The 25,414-nt window shown below is 44.8% G+C and overlaps 1 protein-coding gene across 1 annotated transcript in view; it reads left to right on the plus strand.

Moving 5' to 3' along the window:
• Positions 1 to 25,414, plus strand: part of Alg9 (ALG9 alpha-1,2-mannosyltransferase) — a 70,245-nt gene that overhangs the window by 13,698 nt on the left and 31,133 nt on the right. The window contains exons 6-13 of the mRNA XM_021172705.3: positions 855 to 990; positions 3,201 to 3,288; positions 3,439 to 3,544; positions 12,544 to 12,666; positions 14,480 to 14,634; positions 17,817 to 17,946; positions 18,734 to 18,881; positions 21,205 to 21,334. Coding sequence (XP_021028364.1) covers positions 855 to 990; positions 3,201 to 3,288; positions 3,439 to 3,544; positions 12,544 to 12,666; positions 14,480 to 14,634; positions 17,817 to 17,946; positions 18,734 to 18,881; positions 21,205 to 21,334 — 1,016 coding nt within the window. The remainder of the gene's footprint in view (positions 1 to 854; positions 991 to 3,200; positions 3,289 to 3,438; positions 3,545 to 12,543; positions 12,667 to 14,479; positions 14,635 to 17,816; positions 17,947 to 18,733; positions 18,882 to 21,204; positions 21,335 to 25,414) is intronic.

Consider the following 25,414-nt stretch of genomic DNA (forward strand, 5'->3'; position numbering starts at 1 on the left):
TGTTAGAACCAGCTGGTTTCTCTGCTCTGGGGATGGTCCTTCTGAAGCATCAACAGCCACACTTTTGTTTAGAGTTGTTAGGAATAGTTCGCTGTGTGGCAAAGGCCTTGAGTGTGTTCAGCACACTGTAACAAGGTTATGGTAAATATGATAATTAAGGGGCTTTGCTAATGTTAGAATGTGGTTCTGAGCTTTGAGAGGGCTTCCTAGACACCCTGTAGGGTACAGGTTTGAACCAGGGTGTCTCAGAGCACATCAGAACCCGTATATCATCCGCAAAGATGCTAAGTCTTTTGAACCATGTTTCTTGCATGGAAGTAAGTGTGACATTCTTGGGGAGACTGGATTTTTGTAAGCTTTACATTTAGGTACAGGCCAGAAAAAGGAATGGCATGGGTAGTGCTGTGGAATCTATGGCCTTGTGCACTCACAGGTGCGAGAAAATAAAAATCAGTGCGACTTGCTTTCTGAAAAGCAGTGTTTTCAGTCCTTCCTTCCTCTCCTTTCCTTTTTCTGTTTATTTCTTTCTACACCGGGCCTCGTGTAGCCTCAGACTCGCTGTACAGCCAAGGATGCCCTTGAACTTCTGATCATCTTCTTTCTACCTTCTGAGGGCTGGAGTCATAGGTGTGGCTAGTGTTTTTGTGGTTGTTGGACTTGAACCCAGGGTTTTGTGCATCTTAAGCAAGCACTCCAGCAACTGAGTCACGTCTCCAGCCTTACTGCTTGTTCCTAATAGAATGTTTCACCAAACATGTTTACAATGATTGGCGTTTTGTAGTGCAGGTGAAGTTTTAAAAATCAGCACTAACCTCAGACTGTGGTTTCTTCCATCCATTTCTTTACTCTCGCAGCATTCCTCCCCAGCAGCTTCTGCATGTACACCACGCTGATCGCCATGACTGGATGGTATATGGACAAGACACCCATTGCTGTGCTGGGAGTAGCAGCCGGTGCCATCTTAGGGTGGCCGTTTAGTGCAGCTCTTGGGTAAGAAACCAAAGTTATTCCTCTCCCATCCATCACTGGGCATTTGGTCAGTCCTAATGTTGGATGCAGATTGCCATGGCAGCATCTGAAGGGAAAGGAAAGGGATTGATTGACAGAGACTCTGGGGAGCAAAAGCGTAGTATACTTGTTGTTCATTGGTGTGATTTATCCTAATGAGAACAGCGACTACCTACCTCCTGCTGAGTGTTAGCATTACTGGCATTGCCAAACCCTTCACATATTTTTATTTCTAAATCTTAGACCTCTGCAAGAAAATACAATGAAATTAGTATTTTATAAATGAGAAAACAGGCACTAAGATTTGGAGTAATTTGCCCTTAAGATTATGCCTGCTTTTTACCATGCTTTAGTAGCATAGATAAATTGTACATACTGGCTTCAGATGACAGTTTCATGTGTGTGTGTGCAATGCATTTCAGTCATCTCTCCTGTGTTAAGCTCTTGCCGTCCGTCCTCCCTCTCCTGCGAATCCCCCTCTCTTTTATAAAGCTGCTGCTGTTTTCCCACACAGCTCCATTCTGTGCTGTGCATTTTTCTTATCACCAAGGCTTGATGTGTTTCCTTTTGTCTTTCTCTTTCCTTAAAAAAGAAAATGATTTTTATGTTCAAGTGGTGCATGTACGTCTGTGCACACGTGTGCCCTGTTCCCAGAAAGCGGTATTAGATTCCCTGGAACTGAGCTGCCGTGTGGGTCCTCTGGAAGAGCAGCCCATGCTGTAACCCACTGCGGCGTCTCTCCGCACCCCTTCGCTCTGTTTCCACTACTTCCTTCTTGGTTTGTGCTGGCTTAACTTGTTGTTTATACTGGAGAAATGGCTCAGTGATTACGAACAAGCCTGGATTTGGTTCCCAGCATCCACGTTGGGTGGCTTACAGCTGCCTATTACTGTAGTTCCAGGGGATCCACCACCCTCTTCTGGGCTTTGTAGGCTCCAGTACCCACATATGTAAATATGCATTATATGGGTGATTAAAAAAAAATCTTGGGGCTGGAGAGATGGCCCAGTGGTTAAGAGCATTGACTGCTCTTCCAGAGGTCCCAAGTTCAAGTCACAGGAACCACATGGCTCACAACCATCTGTAATGAGATCCAATGCCCTCTTCTAGTGTGTCTGAAGACAGCAACAGTGCATTCATTGTCATATACATAAAATAAAAAAACTTAAAAGCCGGGCGTGGTGGTGCACGCCTTTAATCCCAGCACTCGGGAAGCAGAGGCAGGCGGATTTCTGAGTTCGAGGCCAGCTTGGTCTACAAAGTGAGTTCCAGGACAGCTAGGACTACACAGAGAAACCCTGTCTCGGAAAAACAAAACAAAACAAAACAAAACAAAAAACGTAAAAAATGGTCTAGTTGTTATTAAGGTTATTTTAAATATAGTATTCCATGTTTAAAAAGTACCTACCTAATTGGGTATAGCTCAGTGGTAGAATGTTTGCCTAGAGTGTATAAGACAGCAGCCCAGCGACAGACAAGGCAGACTTAATGAGGTAAAAGGAGTGGTTGGAGATTGGGGATGATGCATGTAAGCAGGAGGGCTCAAGTTTGATCCCCAGCAGGCACTTGAAAGGCAGGTGTGGTGGTGCTCCTGTAATCCTTGTGCCGGGGGAGACAGACGACTTTCTAGAGCATGGGCCAGCTAGCCTAGCAGAATTGAAGAGCTCTAGGGTCTGTGACTGACCCTGTCTCAGAGAGTGAAGCCGAGAGCAACTGAGAGTGGCTCTGACTGACCCTGTCTCAGAGAGTGAAGCCGAGAGCAACTGAGAGTGGCTCAGCAGGTAGCTGTGCAAGCCTGGAGATCTGAGTTTGATCCCTGGAAGGGATATAAATGTGGAAGGGACAGAACTGACTCCTCAGTGCTATCCTCTGACCTCTGTACACGTCATGACGTGTGCATTTGTGAGGTGCAGGATAACAAGTGTACATGACTATATCTTACATGTCCAAAACATCCAGGCCACTGTCAGGTTTGTCCAGCAGTTTAGTGCTTGGGTTGGGGTCCATCTGTGACATGCGTGTCTCTCTGATGGGTCCACATTAGTTTTGAGGGCATCTTGTCACAAACCAGCTTCCTTCCTCCTCTGCCCCGGGACAGCTGTTCTGTTCTCTGCTCAGCGTGGGTGTGCGTGGCTCTGTCCCTAGCATGTGGGGCTTGGCTTAAGACCTCCCTTTGTGTCTCCGTTGAACAGTTTACCCATCGCCTTGGACTTGCTGGCCAGGAAGCACAGGTGGAAGAGTTTCCTCCTCTGGTCCCTGGTGGCCCTGGCTCTCTTCTTGGTGAGTGTCCTTTTGTCTGGCTTTGCTCTAATGCTCTCAGTGGCGTCTGCTGTGGGGAGGGAGGCATCAGGGGGGTCATTTTTTTCTTGTTCCCAAGTTTTTCCACTAGCGTTTTGAGAACTTCATCTGGTGTTTCTCTTTCTGCTTTAGGTGCCCGTGGTGGTCATTGACAGCTACTATTACGGGAAGTTGGTGGTTGCCCCCCTCAACATTGTTTTGTATAACGTCTTTACATCTCATGGACCTGATCTTTATGGTAAGGCTTGACAAAACTTGAGGAAAAAGTAGAAAATAGTGTAATTTACCTGAGTTTCATAATTTTAATCCATTTCTCTCATTTCATCAAATCCACTCCACCTCCGTCCCTCATCTTTTCCCTCCCTCCCTCCCTCCTTTCCTTCCTCCTCTCCTTCTTCCTCCTCTCTGGGCTTTAGCTGTAGCTCAGGTTGGCCTTGAACTCCTGATCTTCCTCCTATATTCTGAGTATGATGGGGTAGCAGCATGCACTGGCCAAATGTGGTGTTTGTGCGGTATCCTATTCTGCAGTTTGAGCTCTCTGTCAGCAGTGGCAGCAGAGCCACTGTGTCTCCTTAGCTGGTGTGGCAGTAAGCACTGGCTCTGCACTGCTGAGCATTGTCCCCAGTTGCAGACTTAGAGAGCTCTGAGGAGTGCCAGCTATGCATGGTGCTATTTAGTAGCCAAAACTGGCCTCAAACTTATAGCAGTCCTCCTGCCTCAGCCTCCCACATGATAGGATTACAGAGTTGAGCTTCCAGGCCTGTTCATCTTTTTAGTCATCAACCCCTTTTGAGCTGGTTGCAGTGGTGCACACCTGTGATCCAGCGCTGGAGAGCTGGAGGCAGGAGGAGGGGGAGCAGTCCAAGGCTGGCTGCATGAGACTTCATCTTAAATAACAATAAAAACCAAGCTTTCTGTTACCAGGAAGTAAGCACAATAGCAAAAGAAAATGAAAACAGTCCCATCAAGTTTGTGTCATATTTCTAACTTCTAGGAGTATATTCCTACATTTTCTCTGTACACACATTTGATGTTAGGTTTTTTTTTTTTTTAGGAAAGAAAGTTTTGAAAATCTACAAAGTGAGCAAATGAGAGTAGAGCAGCATGGGAGGGCGAGTAGATAGATGAAAATAAACCCGAATGCCTGTACTTGCTCAGGGATGTAGTCCCCAGGTACCTGGGTACCTCCATCTCTTTCTTACCCCACTCCAGTCTCGTTTTATTTGACCTCTGAGGGCATCTGAGCTGGTATTAATTACAGACGAATGAGTTAGTGGTTTTTTTCTAGATCAGCCAAGTCAGTAAATACTTTATCAGGGAATTTCCCCATGAGATTAGCGTGGCTCCTTTTCCTCCAACCTCCTAGGTCTGTCCAGAGCATACCCTGTATTTAAATATCCTAGCTTTGTTAGGACTCGGGCTGATGTCATCTCTGTATCGCAGGTAAGCTTCTGTGTCTGGTACTTGCTTTGTGATGGCCAACTGAACCAGTAGCTTGCTTTAGGAGCCTCTAGATGTCTCCCTTCAGCTATGGACACTTTGCATATTTTAAATTGCTCCTTATTTAGGATTATTTATAAATTTCATTTGACTCTAGTCAGTCCAGACTGCGTGGTGAAAGATCCATTTACATCTACCTAATTGGAAATATATTCATTCTTTATAGGTGAATTGGTTAATTTGTGTTACTTTTGAAAAACTGGCTTCTTCGTTTTTACAAACTGGCTTATTCTTTGTATGCTGACTGCTCATAAAACTTTTGTGAAAAAATATGAAAGTGGTGCATCTTTTTGTATTCCTTTAGACAGCTCTAGAAATGATCAGTCTAGTGGGGACAGTAGAGATCCGATGCTCCTAGTTTAACAGGGGGCCTGGTTAAAGGGCCCTGTGCTAGGTTTGGGGCATAGTAGAGCCGGAGCCAGTCTTTCCTTGGACACTGGCGTCTGATGATCGTTTCATCCAGTGTTTGGCTGAGAAGAGTTTTAAAGTTGTGTGCCACTTTATAAATCTGCCTTAATTTTACTCAATCTAATTTTGTTCTTTTGGATGTAGAGTACTGGTGGTTGGTGTCTCAGCAGTGGCCAAAACTCTGTAGGGCTTGTCCCTACAGAAGCACGGCCATGGAAGCAATTGTGAACTTTAGGTACTGTAGGGAGCTGGCCTCAAGGATCGCTGCATAGAAGTTGCCCAGGAACACAGATTCTCTTCTGACCAGAATTTGAATTTGAGTTCTGTTTTTGAGACAGGGTTTCTCTGTGTAGCCTTGGCTGTCCTGTAGCTCAGAGGCGCTCCTCCTCCTCCTGCCTCTGCCTCCTTCAGTAAGTCCTGTCACACCACGACTGATTTCTGTCCTTTAAAAGTGTTAACTCGTTCTTGCTTCAGCATGCCTCTTGCAGAGGGACTACTGCTATCCTAGCCTTAAGTTGGGACTCCTTGTGCATTGTAGGTTTATAGTAAAAAGTTATCAAGAAGGAATGAATGATTGATTTTTAGAGTATCAGTCATTACTGCTGTGTCTTAGAACTGCTTTAGTTGGATACAGTGCTGACTTGGGATTTTTCGTGATACAAAAGGAGAATAGCACATATAAATTACTTTAAAATACTTGCTGGCTGTCCTTTGGCTCAGTATCGAGGACCAGCTTTTGTGGGTGCTTTGCTGCTATGAAGTCATCAGGGAGGTGGGGTGCTCTTGTCCTGGAGGTCCAGCTCTTTCATGTGAAGGTTTGACACGATTTTGCATTCTTTTTGCTATTTTACAAGACTTTCCTGTTTGAAGTGCCTCACTAGCTATTGTAGGCACCCACTTTACCTGAAAATTAAAAGTTTATTATGGTGATAATTTTTTTGCATGTGTTTTTCGTATGTAAGAACACAACAAGCCTGCTAATCCTTTCTGGGTTAATGTGTAGTGTTCAGTTAAAGAAATATTGAATACATTACACTTGAGAACTTGGCTCTCATCTGACACAACCTGCTATTTTATAAGACTGCCAAGACTGTAAGTATAATACAGTAGATTATCTGCTGTGGGCAGACAGTCACAGGGACAAGTCCCTCTGGTGGAGTCAGGATCAATGTGACTCTGGAGTGGAGCCTTGGAGGAGCTGGGGCAGGGCTATGCTGGTTCCCAGGTCTGCGCTGCTGTGGAGGAAAGGGTGAATGTTAGGATTGGCTTGCTTGTTTGTTTTAGATGCCACAGATAGAAACAGGGTTTGGAACATACCAGACAAATAATGTACACTGACCTACATGTCCAACCTAAATACAAGGTTTCTAAGCTCCTTTTGCAGCAGAGGTTGACGTTTCAAACATAAGCAAGGTGACTTGAGACTCTGTTAGATTGTAAGCATGGAAATAGCCTCTTTATTGTTTCTGGTATCAAAGAGGTGCTCTATAATTTGCTGGCTTAAATAGCAATTTTAAAAGTTTTAAATTTTACTTTGTGTATGTGGATGTTTTACCTGCATGTATGCCTGTGTGCCATCTAAGTGCCTGGTCCCTTTGGAGGCCAGAAGTGGGCGGCAGACCCCCCTGGAACTGGAGTAAGCAGTCTGATGCAGATGCTGGGATCAAACCCTAGTCCTCTGGAAGAGCAGCAAGTGCTCTTAGCCATGGAGCCATCTTTCCAGCGTTAAGTAGCATATTCCAGACCTGAGGTGGTTCCCCCTTTTTAACACCAGTGGAAAAAACCCTCTACCCTCCTCTAGGTGTTTGATGTCTTAGGCTTACTGAATTAGCTATTATCTGGCAGAAATTTTATACAAATTGTGATCTTCTTGTTAGAAAAATTATGAGCTAGGCATTATCTTTATTTCCTGATGAGGACATGAAATCGAGATAGGGAGGAACGTGCAAAATGGTTAAGAAAGCCGCAGACAAGGGTGAAAGCCAGGGTTCTTCAGTTTCTATATGCTTATGTTTTTTTCTCCAGTAAAAATATCCTTCATAAAACTCTGGGATTTGGTCATCAAGGCTACAGATAGACTCATAAACAGAAGGAGCTTGGGGCCGGAGAAAGGCTCAGCATTTAAGAGCATTGGCTGCTCTTGCAGAGGACCCAGGTTGAGCTCCCAGCACCTACATGGCAGCTCACAACTTTACATCCAGTTCTAGGAGATTGAGTGCCTTCTGTTGGCCTCCACAGGCATCAGGCATGTGCATGTGAACAGAATTACATGTAGGTAAAGCACTCATGCACATGAAATAATAAAAAGAAATCTGAAAGCATGAGTTGCAAGATACAGAGAGCAGGTCCAACCCAAAGGACGTCTGAGAAGTTACTCATGTGAAGTTCTGCACATTTTGGCTGAAAGATGGTCAGGAGCCCTGGCCAGTGTGGATGATGGAGTGACACGCACGCGCAGCGTGCTTCACACGGGATAATTTTGCTGCCAAGTCCTTGTTGAGAAAGAACAAGGCATTCAGGAAATACAGAGCAGTGTAGACTGGAACTGCAGAGTCATGGACAGGACATGCCTATGGGGGTCAGAGGTCATGGACAGGACATGCCTATGGGGGTCAGAGGTCAGAAAGTCCTGAGTTCTGCCTCTGGTAGGGTTTCAAGTTCTCAGATGGTGTTCTCTGGCCCCTTGCCCCGTGCTCCTCATGCAGAGATCACTGAGTTTTCCCAGACCTGTGCTTTGTACCTTAGGTCAGGATCCTGTAGACTGTGGATGTTTGTCACCATCCCTCCTGTTAACCGAGGGAAGGTCTCAGAGGGCCAGGAGAGCGAGTGCCTTTGTTATAGTGCCCACCATTTGCTGTTCCTAAGCTGACATGATGCCTCCTAGGGGTCTGATGGCGCCCGCTTAGAGTTGACTGGCAGGCAGTGCTGTCCTGCAGCCTCTGCTCTTGCTTACCCTGGCTTCTTGGTGCTAGTGTGACATTTGTAAGAAGACCTATTATTTAGGTCCCACTGTCATATAAAATTATAGGCCTTTGCAAAACAGGTTTCCCATCATTCAGTCTATGGATTAATAAACATGATTCCTTCTTTTAGCCTCTTTGAAGACTCCCTTAGCTCATTTGAGTGGAAGGAACAGAGGCACTTTGCCTACACAGGGAGACCCTGCTGCCAGCCTGCTACAGAGTCCTCTTGTCTCCCCTCCCCCCAAATGCTCAGCTTGCCAACCTGAGGTGCATTTTCTTGCACTGTCAACTTGGACCCAGCCTTGTAAGCATCAGCATGGTAAAGCCTGAGATGGAAGCTGCCACTCTTAGGGCATGCAAGCCATTGAATATGGGGGACACCCGCTAGCTGAATTAAAAGTCATTTTTTTATTTTATTTTTTGTTCCATTTTTTCCTTTTTTTTGTTGTTTTTTTGTTGTTGTTTTTTTTTTTTTTTTTGGTTTGTTTTGGTCAGTTGACCTTTCTTCAGTTTTGGCTTATTCCCCAGTGCTTGCTCCATCCTTCAGGGAAGTAAGCCTATAAGAAAATGTGCACAGACTAGCTGAGAACTTGATATATGAGCATGTGAAGATCACATAGAAGGTATGGTATAGTAAGCGATGGTAGCGACAGTTGCTCAAAATGGGGGTGCTCGCCAAGACAGCACCTGTATGAGCAAGCACCAGAGAGAAGGCAGCTTCCCTCCTCTGATGCTTAGCATCGTCATGGCTGCACAGAAGGCCCCCATCTTCTCTGGCTAGTCTCTTTTCTCCACAGGCCTAGATTTCTAGACTTTTGTTAAAAAATATAATGAGTCAAAGGTTGCCCTGTCTTCTCATTGCGGGAGAGAGTGGATGGTCACCTCTCAGAAAGCTGGGTCCTAGGGGACTAATATCCAATATATATAAAGAACTCAAGAAGGTGGACTCCAGAAAATCAAATAACCCCATTAAAAAATGGGGCTCAGAGCTGAACAAAGAATTCTCACCTGAGGAATACCGAATGGCAGAGAAGCACCTGAAAAAATGTTCAACATCCTTAATCATCAGGGAAATGCAAATCAAAATAACGCTGAGATTCCACCTCACACCAGTCAGAATGGCTAAGATCAAAAATTCAGGTGACAGCAGATGCTGATGAGGATGTGGAGAAAGAGGAACACTCCTCCATTGTTGGTGGGATTGCAAGCTTGTACAACCACTCTGGAAATCAGTCTGGCGATTCCTCAGAAAATTGGACATAGTACTACCTGAGGATCCTGCAATACCTCTCCTGGGCATATATCCAGAAGATGTTCCAACCGGTAAGAAGGACACATGCTCCACTATGTTTATAGCAGCCTTATTTATAATAGCCAGAAGCTGGAAAGAACCCAGATGCCCCTCAACAGAGGAATGGACACAGAAAATGTGGTACATTTACACAATGGAGTACTACTCAGCTATTAAAAAGAATGAATTTATGAAATTCCTAGGCAAATGGATGGACCTGGAGGGCATCATCCTGAGTGAGGTAACACAATCACAAAGGAACTCACACAATATGTACTCACTGATAAGTGGATATTAGCCCAGAAACTTAGGATACCCAAAATATAAGATACAATTTGCTAAACGCATGAAACTCAAGAAGAACAAAGACCAAAGTGTGGATACTTTGCCCCTTCTTAGAATTGGGAACAAAACACCCATGGAAGGAGTTACAGAGACAAAGTTTGGAGCAGTGACGAAAGGATGGACCATCTAGAGACGGCCATATCCGGGGATCCATCCCATAATCCGCCTCCAAACGCTGACACCATTGCATACACTAGCAAGATTTTGTTGAAAGGACCCAGATATAGCTGTCTCTTGTGAGACTATGCCGGGTCCTAGCAAACACAGAAGTGGATGCTCACAGTCAGCTATTGGATGGATCACAGGGCTCCCAATGGAGGAGCTAGAGAAAGTACCCAAGGAGCTAAAGGGATCTGCAACCCTATAGGTGGAACAACATTATGAACTAACCAGTACCCCGGAGCTCTTGACTCTAGCTGCATATGTATCAAAAGATGGCCTACTCGGCCATCACTGGAAAGAGAGGCCCATTGGACACGCAAACTTTATATGCCCCAGTACAGGGGAACGCCAGGGCCAAAAAGTGGGAGTGGGTGGGTAGGGGAGTGGGGGGGAGGGTATGGGGGACTTTTGGGATAGCATTGGAAATGTAAATGAGGAAAATATGTAATAAAAATATTAAAAAAAAAGGATTAACAAAAAGAAAAAAAAAAAAAGCTGGGTCCTAAAGGATTTCGTTTAGAAAAAATGCTCCTGCTAATTGAAACCCAGAGAAGACATTTCTCCAGAGGGTTTATTTAACTTAGAGAAGAAGACAAGATTAAAGATGTCCTGAATGACCTGCTGGAGACAGACTTCCATTCCTACCGTTTAGTTGTCTGTGAGCAGGAGTGAACTTTCCCCAGAGGTTGTTCACAATTGAAGCGGGCCTTCCTCAGTGAGCCCTCCCACTCCTCCAAGTGTCGCTGGCATTATGATTTTAGTCTCTGACCTTATTTTTGCTGTGCAAGCCACAAAGCGTTAGGTTTTTGAGTGTTCTCTGCCTCCCGATTACCTTTTTAAGCAATGCTGATTGCAGGGAATTGCTGTGGCGCAAGACGGATGTCACAACACACACTGATTAAAGCCCACACATGTCATTCACTGCCTGATTGAGGCAACCATACAGGGGGAAAAGCAGAGAAGCAAACAGCTAATGTGCAGGGAGGGAGCCAGTTCTTACCACTTAGGCGTAAGGATTTTGAATTACAGAATAAAAACTAGTGAGAATGAGATTTGTTTCAGCCATTTTGCTTTTTTCTGTGTCCTTTGAGTCCTGAGCAGGACCTGGATCTCTGATCTAATCTCTAGCCAGGGTTGGGGGAGTGGAGCTGGCGAGGCTGGAAAGATGGCTCAGTGGTTAAGAGTGTCTGCTGCCCTCATAGAGGCAACTAAGTTTGGTTTCCTGGTACCAAGTCAGGCAGGTTATAACTACGGGTACCCACAGTTCTAGGGTAGGCAATCTCAACCTTCCTAATGCTCTGACCCTTTAATACATGTTGTGCATTATGCATGTGGTATACAATTATTTTCCTTGCTACTTCATAACTGTAATTTTTGCTAATATTATGAATTGTAATGCTAGTCTCTGAAATGCAGGATATCTGTTATGACCCCCATGAAAGCATCATTCGGCTCCCAGGTTGAGAACCACTGCTCCAGGCATCGGATGCCTTCTTTGGCTTTTATAAGCACCTGCACATACATACAGACACATAAAACACACACACACACACACAAAATTAAGCTGTTGATTTTTATTAAATATATATGTAATTATGGTGTGTGTGTCTGGTTCTACGAAGACTAAACCCAGGCTTCATGAATGCTAGACAAGTACCCTACCACTCAACTGTATCCCTAACCCTGGCCATGAGTTATTCCCTCTTATGAAATACATGGTATCTTATATGTGTATAAAATAGTAATTGAACTTTTCAAGGGGCTACATAGCTCCAAGTAAGTTTATCTATTGGCTTTGATCATTTGGTCTACATATTGAATGCAGAACTTGAAGCCACAGTTAAAATTCCAATGATGTTTTATGATTTTTTTTTTTTGTTTTGTTTCCTATAGCTCTGTGCTCTTTTGTTTTGTTTTTTGAGACAGGGTTTCTCTGTATAGCCCTGGCTGCCCTGGAACTCACTTTGTAGACCAGGCTGGCCTCGAACTCAGAAATCCGCCTGCCTCTGCCTCCCGAGTGCTGGGATTAAAGGCGTGCGCCACCACACCCGGCTATAGCTCTGTGCTCTTAAGCTACCACTATTAGAGACCGTGTTTGTCCCGTTTGGGAGTAGGCACTGCAAATAGCTGTTTGAGTATGTAGGTGCCATTGTAACAGAATACTTGAGACGTGGTAATGAAGAACAGAGACTCGCTTCTCCTTCTGGAGGCTGGGAGTCCAGTATGAAAGCTCTTGTAGGTTCAAGCCTGCTGGTGCACTGGCACTGCATCACTGTATCCTTTAGAGGACAATTGTGCATCCTCTATGGTAGAGGAGATGATGGGAATAAAGTGAAATAGTCCAAGCCCAATCGTACACATCTATAGCGTCTTCACCAGTCTGCCCTTCCGTCTTCTGCTCTTGTGCTTCCTGTGCACAGCGGAGCCCCAGGGAGAGCACAGGCTTGTGGGTTTCCATTCAGTTGAGTGCTGGGTTGTCAGCGTTACTTGAGCAGGAGAGTAAGGAAGTCACACACGCTGCAACAGTGCTGAAGGCATCACTAATGACTTCCCATCCATTTCCCTCAGGTACAGAACCATGGTATTTCTATTTAATCAATGGATTTCTGAACTTCAATGTTGCCTTTGCTTTGGCTCTTCTGGTTTTGCCACTGACTTTCCTTATGGAGTACCTGCTGCAGAGATTCCATGGTGAGCGAGCGGCGTAAGATACGGTTGGTTTGGGGGAGGAGAAAGCAAGCAGCAGGTTGTGTGGAAATCTGCTTCCTTTAGTTTCCATTTTCTCTCTGTGGGATGGTTGAATGTCTGAGATTCCAGTTTGCATTTATAGGTTATATAAACCCATGTTACAGTTTGTTTAACTGTTTGAATTAAATAAGACAGAGAGCATTGTAGCCCCTAAGGCAGTGGGTCTCAACCTGTGGGTCACTACTCCTTTGGGGATTACATATCAAATGTCCTACATATCAGATATTTACATTGTGATTTATAATAGTAGCAAAATTACAGTTATATGAAGTAGCAATGAAAATAATTTTATGATTGAGGGGTCTTCAGAACATGGAGAACTGTGTTAAAGGGCCGCAGCATTAGGAAGGCCGAGGACCCCTGTCTTAAGGGAGGGAGGTCAGTGTGGTTATACTGTCACTGCGGAAGCAGGAGAGCAGTCTGACCTGGGTCTCAAGCCACGGAGCTGGGTGTCCGGTGCCTGCCCTGTGGAAGACACATATGAGCACAAGTTCCTGAGAGACCGGGAAGATGTAGCTGTCAGCATCTCAGCTGGATCTGACACCTGCTGATTGATCTTCCCTTCTCACCCCTTCAGCTGCTCTTGCTAATGGTTTAGAAAGCACTTGCTGTCTAGACAGTGAGGGGATCTTCACTCATTTAAAAAGATTTAGACAAGGATTTGTGGGGGTGGGGAGAAGGGAGGGAGAGGGAGGGAGGGACAGGTAGCACACATGTGGAGGTCAGAGGACAGCTTTTGGAAGGCAGGATCTGGGGATTGAGCATAGGTTGTCAAGCTTCTCTCAATTCAAATCTCATCACCCACTGAGCCATCTCACTGGTCCAAGGTCAGGAGTGTTTACTTCCAAAGAGGTCTAGGGAGCTGATAAATCAGACCCTGGGGGGGACTCTTGCCTGTCAAGCTATAGGCATAATGAACAGTAGGGGGTGCTGTGTGACTGCCTTTTGTCTGCAGTCCACGTGCACCTCTCACTGTTAAGATGGTCTTGTATTCACCATCTCCCTCCCTCCCTCCCTCCCTCTCTCCCTCCCTCCCTCCCTCCCTCCCTCCCTCCCTATTCTTTAAGTACATGTTGGCTCCAGTTTTGTGATTTGGAGTAGATGCATATTATAGAGAAAGAGCGAAAACATAAAAAGGAAACTTCCTTTTAGAGTATTTTTGTTTTCTGGGGAACAGTGTCACTGAGCGTGGAGACACTCCTGGAATCCTAGCCCTCGAGGGAATAGGGTTTGGAATAGGGTTTGGAATAGGGTTTGAAATAGGGTTTGGAATAGGGTTTGCCAGTTGGACAGCAAAACAAAACGGAGTAGACTGGGCTGGGGCCTGAGAGAGGGTTCAGAATTGACCCCCCTCCCCATCCATGCCTAGTTTAACAAACCTGCTGGCTGGTGTGTGCATGAAAGGATTATGCACAAGTTGGATTTGCTGGTTTGAGGAGTCCTTAGTGCTAGTGCAGGACACATTGCAGACAGTATGTTCACCCAGCTAGACTTTACTAAGCTGTCTTACCCACTAACTGTACTTTCCCATGTGTTTTAACAAATCTTGCATGTTATACCTCCCTCTCAGATCTCTTGGAAGATCTAGGAGTGTGTTCCTTTCTGTTTGGTGTCAACAGACTGTTAGGATGAGGGTTGACACCTAAGCTGAGATATGGGATGTCCTAGGACATAGTATCACATTTACATAAAAAAGAATTAAAATGATATATATTTTTTTCTCATATGATGCCGGAAATGTTTTTCTGTCTTGCAGTTCAGAATTTAGGACACCCGTATTGGCTGACCTTGGCGCCAATGTATATTTGGTTTATAATTTTCTTCATCCAGCCTCACAAAGAAGAGCGCTTTCTCTTCCCAGTCTATCCGCTCATATGTCTCTGTGGTGCTGTTGCTCTTTCTGCACTTCAGGTGAGTGTCAGGGAGATGTTTGTCTGCCCCATTCTGTTTGACTTATTATATTATTGCTTGTAAAACTTTAAGGGCAGGTGAATGTCTGTGAGTTACAGGCCAGCCTTAGCTCCAGGACAGCTAGGGCTATTCAGTGAGACCCTGTGTCAGTCAACAGAGGCGACAACAAAATCACTTAAAGACAAATTACAGAGTGCAGCTCTATCCATACCCAAACCTGTAGAGAACAGACCCTGAAAGTTCTGTGTAGTCATAAGGGTGCATTCCACTCTGTTTGCTGATTTGGTTTATGATATTCATTTGTCTCCTGTCAGTGGGATCCATTTACTAATACTTTAATATTTTATCATATGGGCCTAGTACATATGATGGCACTAGGGCAGACTACACAGAATGTCAGAGTCAGACATGACTGGGACTTTGGGATTAAATTGGACAGTTAACAGTATGGGACAGTTTCTAATCCTGATTTAAAGCTGGGCTAGGTCAGTTCTCTGGAGGGTATAATTACACTTGTTAGATTCTCTGTGTTTAATGATCTCAGCAGTTTGGAGCTCTCTCTTGCTACGATTTTCAGTTGTCACTTAGAAAAAAAAAATAGGAGGATAGGTTTTTGTTTTTAACAGATTTAATGAGAACTCAAAGTGTGAGTTCAGCTTTTCCAAGTATATATCTTTTTTAAAGCTTATTGATTCTTTTTGAGTTTTACATCCTGCATCTCAGGCCTGTTTATCTCCTTGTCCCTTCATATCTGCTCTTTGCTCCTGCAACACACCTCCAAATTAAACACACACACACAGCATAGAAAACGTCTCATCATGGAAGCTGTAGTGTGTCACAGTGTCCCACAGTCTATCCCTCTGTCCACACATCTTCACTTGTAAATGTTCATTGCAGTGGGTCTATGTTCTGGTTCGAGATCTCTGGCCTCAATATTGGATCCCCACCAGGACTCCTCCTGGTTATCCTGTTGTTGCCCTGTGTCCTGGAGATCATGCAGCTTTGGATCATCAGGACTGGCCTTAGCACGCATCCCAACCATTCATAGCTGATGTAGATTTTGGGGTGGATCTGGGCCTGGGTGGTATCTGAGCTGGTCAGCCTCTGGCTCTCCCTTATCTGCACCTTCAGGATGAGCTCTCCAGCACTGCTTTGGCCAGGCCACCCAATGCTGCCATACACGGGGGTGAGGGAGAAGAGCATCACCCCCACATCCATGCCACCAGGGCCAGCACCACTGTGCTGTCTGCTCTCCCAGTGCTGCTACCAGTGAGCAATGAGAGATGGAGCCAGCTCTCCAGAGAGCTGCATCCAGTGAGGGGTGGGGCCAGAGAGCTGCATCCAGTGAGTACAGCCCTTGGATATCCACGTGTTACCCACTGGCTGCCCAACCAGGGACATATGTTCACAAGTGTGACATGACTCACAGACATTGTCACCAACCCCAGATTCTGCATAGCCATGGCACATGGCCCTCAGCGGCAGCTCAACTTGGGACCTCACCATGGCCCTGGGAGCCAGGGCTGGCCACTCACAACAGGCTACTCCTCTCCACCCTCAAGTCTCCAGTTCCATCTCTTCACACTGCTCAAGCTTCTCCCCGTCTCTTTCTCTCCCATCTGACCACCACGAATTCACACATTGTGGTGGCTCCTGCTGCAGGCTGGCCACGTGGCCAGCAGGCCCCTGGGTGACATCTTCGTTTTGTGTTGCATGGCAAGTGGCAGGCAGGTGTCTCTGCCCATCTGCACCATGTGCAAGACTGCAGGTTTGTCTTCCCCCTCCCTCGCTGTGCTGCATGGTGGAAGGCAGGGCTCTGTGTGTCTATGGCCTCCTGTGCTGTGGGGCTGAGGGCAGGTCTGTGAGTGTCTTTCCTTGCCCTTGGTGTGGCTGAGCACAGATTTCTGTCATCTTCCTCCCTCACTGTGCTGCCTGGATTTGATTTGATTTGATTTTTGTGTGTCCTAGGCATAAAACAGCTTTGGTCACTAAAGCCAGGCATCAAGTTAGGATGCACAAAGGACTGCTATCTGCTCTGTCTTGACTGATATAAGAACACCATCACCAACAAGGTGTCTCTGCCCAGTACCAGGGGGGTCCAAGTGTGTATCTTAGTGGCTTTATTTGCAGATGTGTCAACCTCCAGTTTAGAAGATTTTTTTTATCATCTCAAAAGCTCTATGCCCTTTACCTGTTGCTCCCCACCCCTTTGTCTTGGTATTTGTATGTCCTCAGTACACTATTGCTAATCTCCTTTGCATATAAATGTGTCTGTTCTGTGCATCCCATGTGATTGAAATCCTCAAATACATGTTCTTTTATGACTTGCCTTCTTCACGTGGCATAATGTTTTAAGGTTTGGATATGTTAGGCTGCTATTATAGAGTAAACGTATATATAATTTTTCTTTTGAGATGGGGTCTCACTGTGTAGCCCTGGTTAGCCTGGAACATGGTATGTAGACCAAGCTGACTTTGGAGTCACAGAGATCCATCTGCCTCTACCTTCCTAGTTCTAAGATTAATAGTGTGCACCACCACGCCCATAACCTTATACAACTGTAACTGCATGTGAGATCATTTTAAAAATGCTGGAAGCATTTCGTCTCGTACCACAGCACCTTGCACTTTTGCATGTCACATCTTATACCATGTCTATTGTGATTGTAATAAGTGTGCATATAGCTCTAGATCATTTTCAAGTTTTGTAGTAGTATGTTAGTATTGCCATATCTAAACACCGATCTTACTCAGCTATTTTTAAGTAAGTCATTGGATGTCACATTAATAATGCCACACTTGAGAGGCAGAAGCAGGAGGATTGCAGACTACCCTGGGCTACAGAGTAAGAGCCTGTCTTGAAAAGCAAGAAGCAAAAATAAATAAAAATAAAAATACTTTATGCACTAGCAAAAAACGTGGACATCATTTTCCTCAGACACTAGAGTTTATTCTTGGCAAGTTGTCCGCTTGGGCTGACCTGTGGGCAGTGCTAAGGAAGTTGGCTGTGGTCTTTGAATTTGGAGTGGGCACCACACCAAGTGTCTGCAGATGCTCAGACCCTTCTCACACCTGTTGTTCTGCTTGTGCGTCCCCAGTGTTCCTGTGATGCTGTGTGGCTGTGTCTGTTGTTTCTGTGATGCTATGTATCTTCTTTATCAATACGGTTGCCCTTCCTTCTAGAAATGCTACCACTTTGTCTTTCAACGGTACCGCCTGGAGCATTACACGGTGACGTCCAACTGGCTGGCGCTGGGCACAGTATTCCTGTTTGGGCTCTTGTCATTCTCCCGCTCTGTGGCTCTGTTCAGAGGTAAGTGTGCTGGGAGGGTCTTCACCCACACTCACAGAGAGCTTCGCTGTCGGGTTCACTTGTGGCATGTGGTTGGCTTATGCTGGGAAAAGACTGCTCCCAAAGGGAAGTCATGTGACTTGATCGTGAGTGGGATGTGACCTCTGTACCTCAGGACTGAAAAGGAGACGCTGTTTCTTTTTCATGTCTTAACACATGATCCTTCCAATAGCATTGCCCCTCCCCCACCTTAAAATTTTTTTTTTATTTTTAAAAAATATTGTATGTGTATAGATACTTGGTTTGAATGTATAGGTACCACATGGGTACCTGATGTGTGTGGAGGCCTGAAGTTGGCATTGGATCTCCTGGAACTGGAGTTACAGACAACTGTGAGCTGCCTGTGGGTGCTGAGAATAGAACCTGGTACCTCTGGAAGAGCAACCAATGCTTTTAACTGCTGCACCACCATTCTTTCCCCTCCTTTAACATAGCTGCTGCTAATGCAATGAAGCCAAAATATGTAATGACAATTAGAACTAAGTTCTTATGGTTATATACTTCCTAATAATCATTATTGGAGTCATAATACTAAAACATGCCCAAAGAATAGAAAATATAGAGGGTAAATATATAGAAAGAACAAGAAAGCAAGTTATATTTGGCGAAGTGAAGTGGTGGTAGAGCAGGCTTCCTGCCGCACCGCCGTGTGCTTCACACTTGATGCTTCGGGTAGGTGACAGGGGATATTAGCATGAGTTAATCTGGAACCTCTTCTTTGGTTTTTATGAACTCTTCTCCCTTTTAGGATACCACGGGCCCCTTGATTTATATCCAGAATTTTACAGAATTGCCACAGACCCAACCATCCACACTGTCCCAGAAGGCAGGCCCGTGAACGTCTGTGTGGGAAAAGAATGGTATCGATTTCCCAGTAGCTTCCTTCTGCCTGACAAGTAAGTCATCCTTTAATTCATGGTGTTTGTGTGTGGGTGTGTCTGTGTGTGTGACTTTGTGTATATGTGTGTGTGTGTGCACATGTTTGCATGTGTGTGCATAAAAAGGAAATGGCTGTCCTCTCTCATTCTCTGCCTGTTTGAGGCAGTTGCTCCTGAGTGACCCTGGAGCTCTGTAGCTTTGCTGCTGCCTCCTTGGTTTTGTTTGTTTGTTTGTTTCTGGTTTTGTTTCGTTTTGTTTGTTTTGTTTTTCCAGCTAGGCCAGGAGTCAACAAGTGGTGGGGAGAGACCGTCCTGATGTGCCTGCCTCAGTGCTGGGTATAGTGTGCATGGGAGTCGTGGTGTGTTAGCGTGGGTGCTGGCATGGGATGCCTCTCTAAGTCTCAGCATCCTACTTAGTTAGTTCTAAAGACATTCTTAGTTTGTGCATGCTTGAGTGTGCACCACAGCATGCCTGGTGCCCAAGGAGGCCAGAGTAGAGCATCAGATCCTTGGAGACTGCAGTTAAAGATGGTCATTTGAATCCATGTTGTTCCCTGCAGGAATAGCAAAGCCCTCGTAACCTCCGAGCCATCCTTTCCAACAACTGACGTCAAGAAGTAGCAATTCTATGGCAAGACTGTTAGAGTTCATTTGTTTTGGAGGATTTAATTTTTTTTTATTTGTAGGTATATATGTGGTGTGTGTAGAGGGAGTGCATGTGCCCATGTGCAAGTGTGTGGGGGGGCTGTAGGGTAGCTTTGGATGTCTACCCTGGTATTTGAGATAAGGTCTCTCATCACCCAGAACTTCCCAATTAGGGTAGGCTAGCTGTTTAGGTTTGTGGTTTACACTTCCAGTCACAGGCATCTAAGGACTTGTGAAATGCGCGTGCGTGTGTGTGTGTGTGTGTGTGTGTGTGTGTGTGTGTGTCAGTGGCATTATCCTCTATTGGTCTTAGCTGCTTTTATTTTTATTTTGTTTTTGAGACAAGGTCTCACTGTGTAGGCCTGGCTGGCTGGCCTGGAACTTGCTACATAGATCAGGCTAGTCTTTAACTTATAGAGAGCCACCTGCCTCTGCCTCCAAATCCTGGGATTAAAGCTATGCACCACTATGCCCAACTCCATGCTATTTTTTGAGGAGGTCTTTCTTCTTGATGTATCCGGATACATTTAACTAGCAAGCCCCTTCCCCGCCTCTGAATCTTTCTGTGTATCCTCTCTGCTGTGCTGGGGTTAGTGGTGCCACGCCCAACTTTTATTTGGGTGTAGGAGATCTAGTCTTAGGTCCTCATGTTTGCATAGCAAGCACTCTCTCATCCAAGCCCGTCTTCTTGAGGGCACGTGTTTATCATTTCTACTGTTGATATTGAAACACTACTAATAGTGTGGCATAGAGACTGTGGCAAGAACAGTGGACCTAGAAAAGATTATTTTCCATTCAACAGTAAATTTCCACACTGATTTATGTAGGCAGTAGGGAGAGCTGTGGTTAAGATGTTCCAGCGTCCTGGGTTAGATGTGGCTATAATCAACCCTGGCCTTCTGTGCTTTCCTATTTGTCTCGTTTTAGGTGGAGTCTGGGTAAGAGGAGTGATGTTGCTGAGTTCTCACCTGTGAAGATAGGCTTTTTGTTGTTGTTGTTGTTTTTTTTTTTTAACATAAAGATTTTTTTGTATCAGTCGTTATGGGTTAAGGTGAAACTTGTCTGTTAAATGTTGACCTTGCCTTTGCCTTTTATATCTGAGGTAGTTTCATAGCTGAAGGCCTTTTGAGGATTATCCAGATGAAGACAGTATCCTAGTGTTTTCCTGGTGGATGTCCCGTTACTGTTTTCTTTTTTTTTTTTTTTTAAAGATTTATTTATTTATATGTATATAAGTACATTGTAGCTGTCTTCAGACACTCCAGAAGAGAGAGTCAGATCTCGTTAGGGATGGTTGTGAGCCACCATGTGGTTGCTGGGATTTGAACTGTGGACCTTCGGAAGAGCAGTCGGGTGCTCTTACCCACTGAGCCATCTCTCCAGCCCCCCCATTACTGTTTTCTGTGCACCTGAGTCGGGAGTTAGTGGCATTCTCACCCTCCTTGTTCAGGGCCATCTGCTTGCAAGTTTCTAAGCTGAGACTTGAGTAAAGGGATTGAGAGACCTTTAGTTGTAAATTTCTTGGTGGCTTCAGACTGACTTGTGACCTCTGCTCCTGTCCCCAACTGAAGTTCTAGCAGAAATCATGTTTTCTTCAAGTGTAATGTTTTCCTGGTGATCTGGGGTGAAGGGTTGTCTGTTAAGCAACAGGTCCGCCATGTGTTCTTTTCATTTTTCTCGCTTGTGTCTCTGACAGTTGGCAGCTTCAGTTCATTCCATCAGAGTTCAGAGGTCAGCTACCAAAGCCTTTCGCAGAGGGACCACTGGCCACCAGGACTGTTCCCACTCACATGAACGACCAGAACCGAGAGGAGCCTTCCAGATATGTAAGGGCTGCCAATCTTCTCTTGCTGCTGCCTAGAGAGACAGTCACCCCAGATCACTGGGCATTGTTCCATTGGAGCATTAACCAAACGAGCATCTCAGAAAGCTATTTCTGAGAGAGAGAGACAGAGAGACAGAGAGACAGAGAGAGACAGGGACAGAGAGAGAAAGAACGATGCATGCGTGGAGGGAGTGGCAGCATCCCTTCTTCCCAATTTACTCTCTTAAATGTCTGTGGAAAGCATACAGTTCAATTAACTGAGAAGGTTGAGAGGGGCTGGGGTTTTCTCATGAGAGTCTTGAGCAATCTTTCTGAGTACACTGAAACTCACAACATTCCTTGTTCTGTTGAAATACTTGGTGGTAAAGTTCTAAGTGAGCAGGTCACCTTGGACCTCCCTTCAGCGCCCTTTTGTTGTGCTTATAGCAGAGGAACACCCAGAAAGGCTGTTCCCATAGTGAGGCCCACGGAGGCCCACGGAGCAGTCTCTCCTCAGGCCGAGACCTTCTGCCTGCTTGCCTTCACACACTCTAGAGTCCTATGAATTTTATTTGGCTCTTTTGTAAGGCAATACTTTTGACATTTGATGCTGGTAGGATCTCCGGTGTTTAAAAAGGGGAGAGCTGACCTGCGCCTGTGAGGTGGCTCAGTGGGAAAGGCAAGTGTTGTCCTCTGTGGTGCCATGTGAGTGTGTGCACCCCCTTGACGTGCACATAAATAAGTGAATAAGCTTTACAGTGAGAGTGATAAAGAACACTCGCTTCCTCATTAGTAGACGGTAAAAGATTGCTTGGCAAATCGGCTGGAGAGCACTATTTTTGGGCAACCAAAAATAGGTAATAGCTTAGATGTCTGTGTATTTAATTTAGGTTCTCTTGTGTCATGTACTCAAGATACACACAATGAGACCTGTCCTTGACTTCGGAAGCAGACTCTGTCACATCAGGCCGTGTGTTGCTCAGTTCAGGGTGGTTAGGATTCCTCTTGTGTGAGCATCCTGGTATATGCAGTGCTGGGCATCGAATTCAGGCTCTGCACGGGCTGCTGGGCCTGGGCTCTGCCAGCTGAGCTCCGTCTCCAGACCTCTCACTTAGCACAGGGTCTGGTATTGAGGCTTTTCTCACAAAGGTTCTTCATCTGACTAAGGATCCCGGACAGAAAGGGTCTCCTTGCTTACCGTTAGCATTCCCTACCCCAGCTCTTGGTTCCAGCCTGCCTGTGCTCATTGTCTTTTCCTTACCAGTGTCTTTGCCTGTGTTGGTGACCATGCCTGAGGCACTGTTCTCCCACCTCACACTACCAGAATTCTCTTCAAATATGGAGTGACCATGTGTATCGGTGTTTAGCAGGCTTTCTGTGAAGAGCATGAACTATTTGTGTGCACGGTCAGTTATTAGCCTTTCCTTTATCTGCACGTTTCTGGTTTGTTTGTTAAATTTTTTCCTCCTGAGGTACCTGAGTGCTGTGAGATGGGTGACTGCGCCTTGCCCCTTCTGTGTCCATCACAGTACATAGATAGGGTTGTAAACCTAGTGGCTGGCCTAATGGTGTTATTCTAGGGGTTATAATTAGTGTCACTCTGCCTGTCTGTCTCTGTTTCTGACTCTCGCTCTGTCTGTCTCTCTCTCTTTCTCTCTGATTTTTGAGACAGGTTTCTCTATTATGTCATTATGATTGTCTTGAAACTTTCTGTGTAGTCCAGGCTGGTCTCGAACTCAGATCCACCTGCCTTTTGAGTTCTGAGACTACAGGCCTGTGTCATCATGTTTGGCCTTTTGCTGGTTCCTTTGCTAGCATTCCCCAGTGGATCTATGGAACTCTGGACATGGTATAATTTTTTTGTACACATATTTATGATAAAGTTCAATTTACAAATTAGGCACATTAATAGTTCAACAACAGCTGGGCATTGTGGTGCACACCTTCAATCATAGCACTAGGCAAAGACAAGGCAGATTTCTGAGTTTGAGACCAGCCTGGCCTACAGAGTGAGTTATAGGACAGCCAGAGCTATATAGTGAGACCCTGTCTTGAAAAATCATCCTTTGGCTACTTAGAAAAATTGTAATAGTACATTAAATAAAAATGAGTATATTTTCTCCAAATATTTTACTGTACTATAAATTTTAATTGAAAAAAACTATCACTCCTAAAGTAGAAAAATTATAATAGTACACTGCAATAAAAATGTGAGTATATTTCTCAAAATATTTTACTGTACTATAAATTTTAATAACCTCAGAAAAGAAGTTTTTTCTTTCCTCAGTAAGTTGAGAGATTGCCTTCTTTACTTAAAGGAAATACTTTGTGGCTTCTTTGCCATATTCAAATTATCATCATCGCTTGCTTTGTGCTTTGGAGCCATTGCTGAGTAAAATTCGAGTTACTGGAGTTTGAGCGCTGATGCGCTGTGCTATTGGATCTGGTAACCAAGATGCTGCTGTGAGATTAACGGGCAGGTGGTGTGTACAGTCGGAGATACTGGACACAAAGATGACTCAGGTGCTCAGTGAGCCTGTGAGATCTCATCCTAGTTTGAGTTTTATTGCTGTGAAGAGAGACACCATGACCACAGCTGCTCTTCCAAAGGAAGACAGTTGGGGTTGCCTTAACAGTCTCAGAGGTTTAGTGTATTATCACGGCAGGACATGGCAGCGGGCAGACAGACAGTGGTGGAGAGGGAGCTAAGAGCTCTATATCTGGACTGGTAGGCAGCAGAAAGATAACTGAGACACACTTCCTCCAACAAGGCCACACTTCCTAATAGTGTCACTTTCTATGGGCTTATGGGGGTCATTTTTTATTCAGACTGCCACAACAGACTTCATCATGATACTTAGTAGTATACAACTGAACACTTTATGAATTGTTTATTTCTGGAATATTCTGTTAATGAAGGTTATTGAAACCATGAAAATGAGACTTTAGATGAGGAGGGGATGGGTTAGGAACCTAGGTAGTGAACCTTTTCATCCTTGGGATAATAATGGTGAGAGAAAACTGGATCTAAAATTTATAGTAGTTGATTCTGGTTGGATCCTGTTTTCATATTTTCTGCTATCAGACATTGCTACATGTGACTGACTGTACACTAGCTTTACCCTAGGGGGGAGGTTTTCAAAGTGCCAATTGGAGTCGCCAAAATGCTGACTATCTAAGGCAAGGACAGGCAAGCCCACGTATCTGCTGGGTGCTAGGTTCCAGCCCTGTGCTTATCCAGGTTCCTACAGTTGAGAGTTTCCCATGAACCCCTTTGTGCTATAGCCTCAGTCGGTTTCATGTGTGCTTGGGAAAGTGCCTTCCACAGCCAGGCTGTGCTCTTTGGACCTTTGGAAATTTGTGGGAATCTCTGATGGCTTATTGTTGATTCCATATGAGTAGGCCTAGAGATTCATCTCTTGGAGCTAGCTACTTAGATATTTGTTTTCCTGACAATAAAAAAATAACACGGGGGCTGGAGAGATGGCTCAGCGGGTTAAGAGCACTGACTGCTCTTCCAGAGGTCCTGAGTTCAATTCCCAGCAACCACATGGTGGCTCACAACCATCCATAACCAGATAAGACATCCCCATCTGTAGCATCTGAAGACAGCTACAGTGTAATTACATATAATAAATTAATAAATTATAAAAAACAGTTGTAAAAAAAAAACAAAACACATATTCATCGTGTAAAATAATGACAGCTTTGGCCAAGAAAAAAGTCATTTTGTTGCCCAGATATCACCACCGTTACTGTTTAATGGTTTTTTGTTTTTTTTTTTTTCTTTTACTCTTTAAAGCTTTTATCTTTTATTTATTGCACACCATGGAACATGTGTGGAGGTCAGAGGACTTTGTGCAATTGATTCTCTCTTTCCTTTCCGTGGGTTCTGGGGCTTAAGCTGATGTTAGGCCTGTACAGCAAGCCCTTTGCTTGCTGAGCAGTCTTTGCTAGCTCTGTCTCTTCCTTCTTTCTACATGTATTTTCATTTAGATAGCAACAAAATACCATTTATTTTAAAAGGTTTTGGTCATGTTTAATTATTTAAGAAGTAGTGGCAGAATTCTGAGTGTGACAGCTGAACACCTTTGCCTAATGG

The sequence above is a fragment of the Mus caroli genome, unplaced genomic scaffold (assembly GCF_978045245.1).
Source record: "Mus caroli unplaced genomic scaffold, Mus_caroli_1 scaffold_11, whole genome shotgun sequence".
In the NCBI taxonomy this organism is placed as follows: domain Eukaryota; kingdom Metazoa; phylum Chordata; class Mammalia; order Rodentia; family Muridae; genus Mus; species Mus caroli.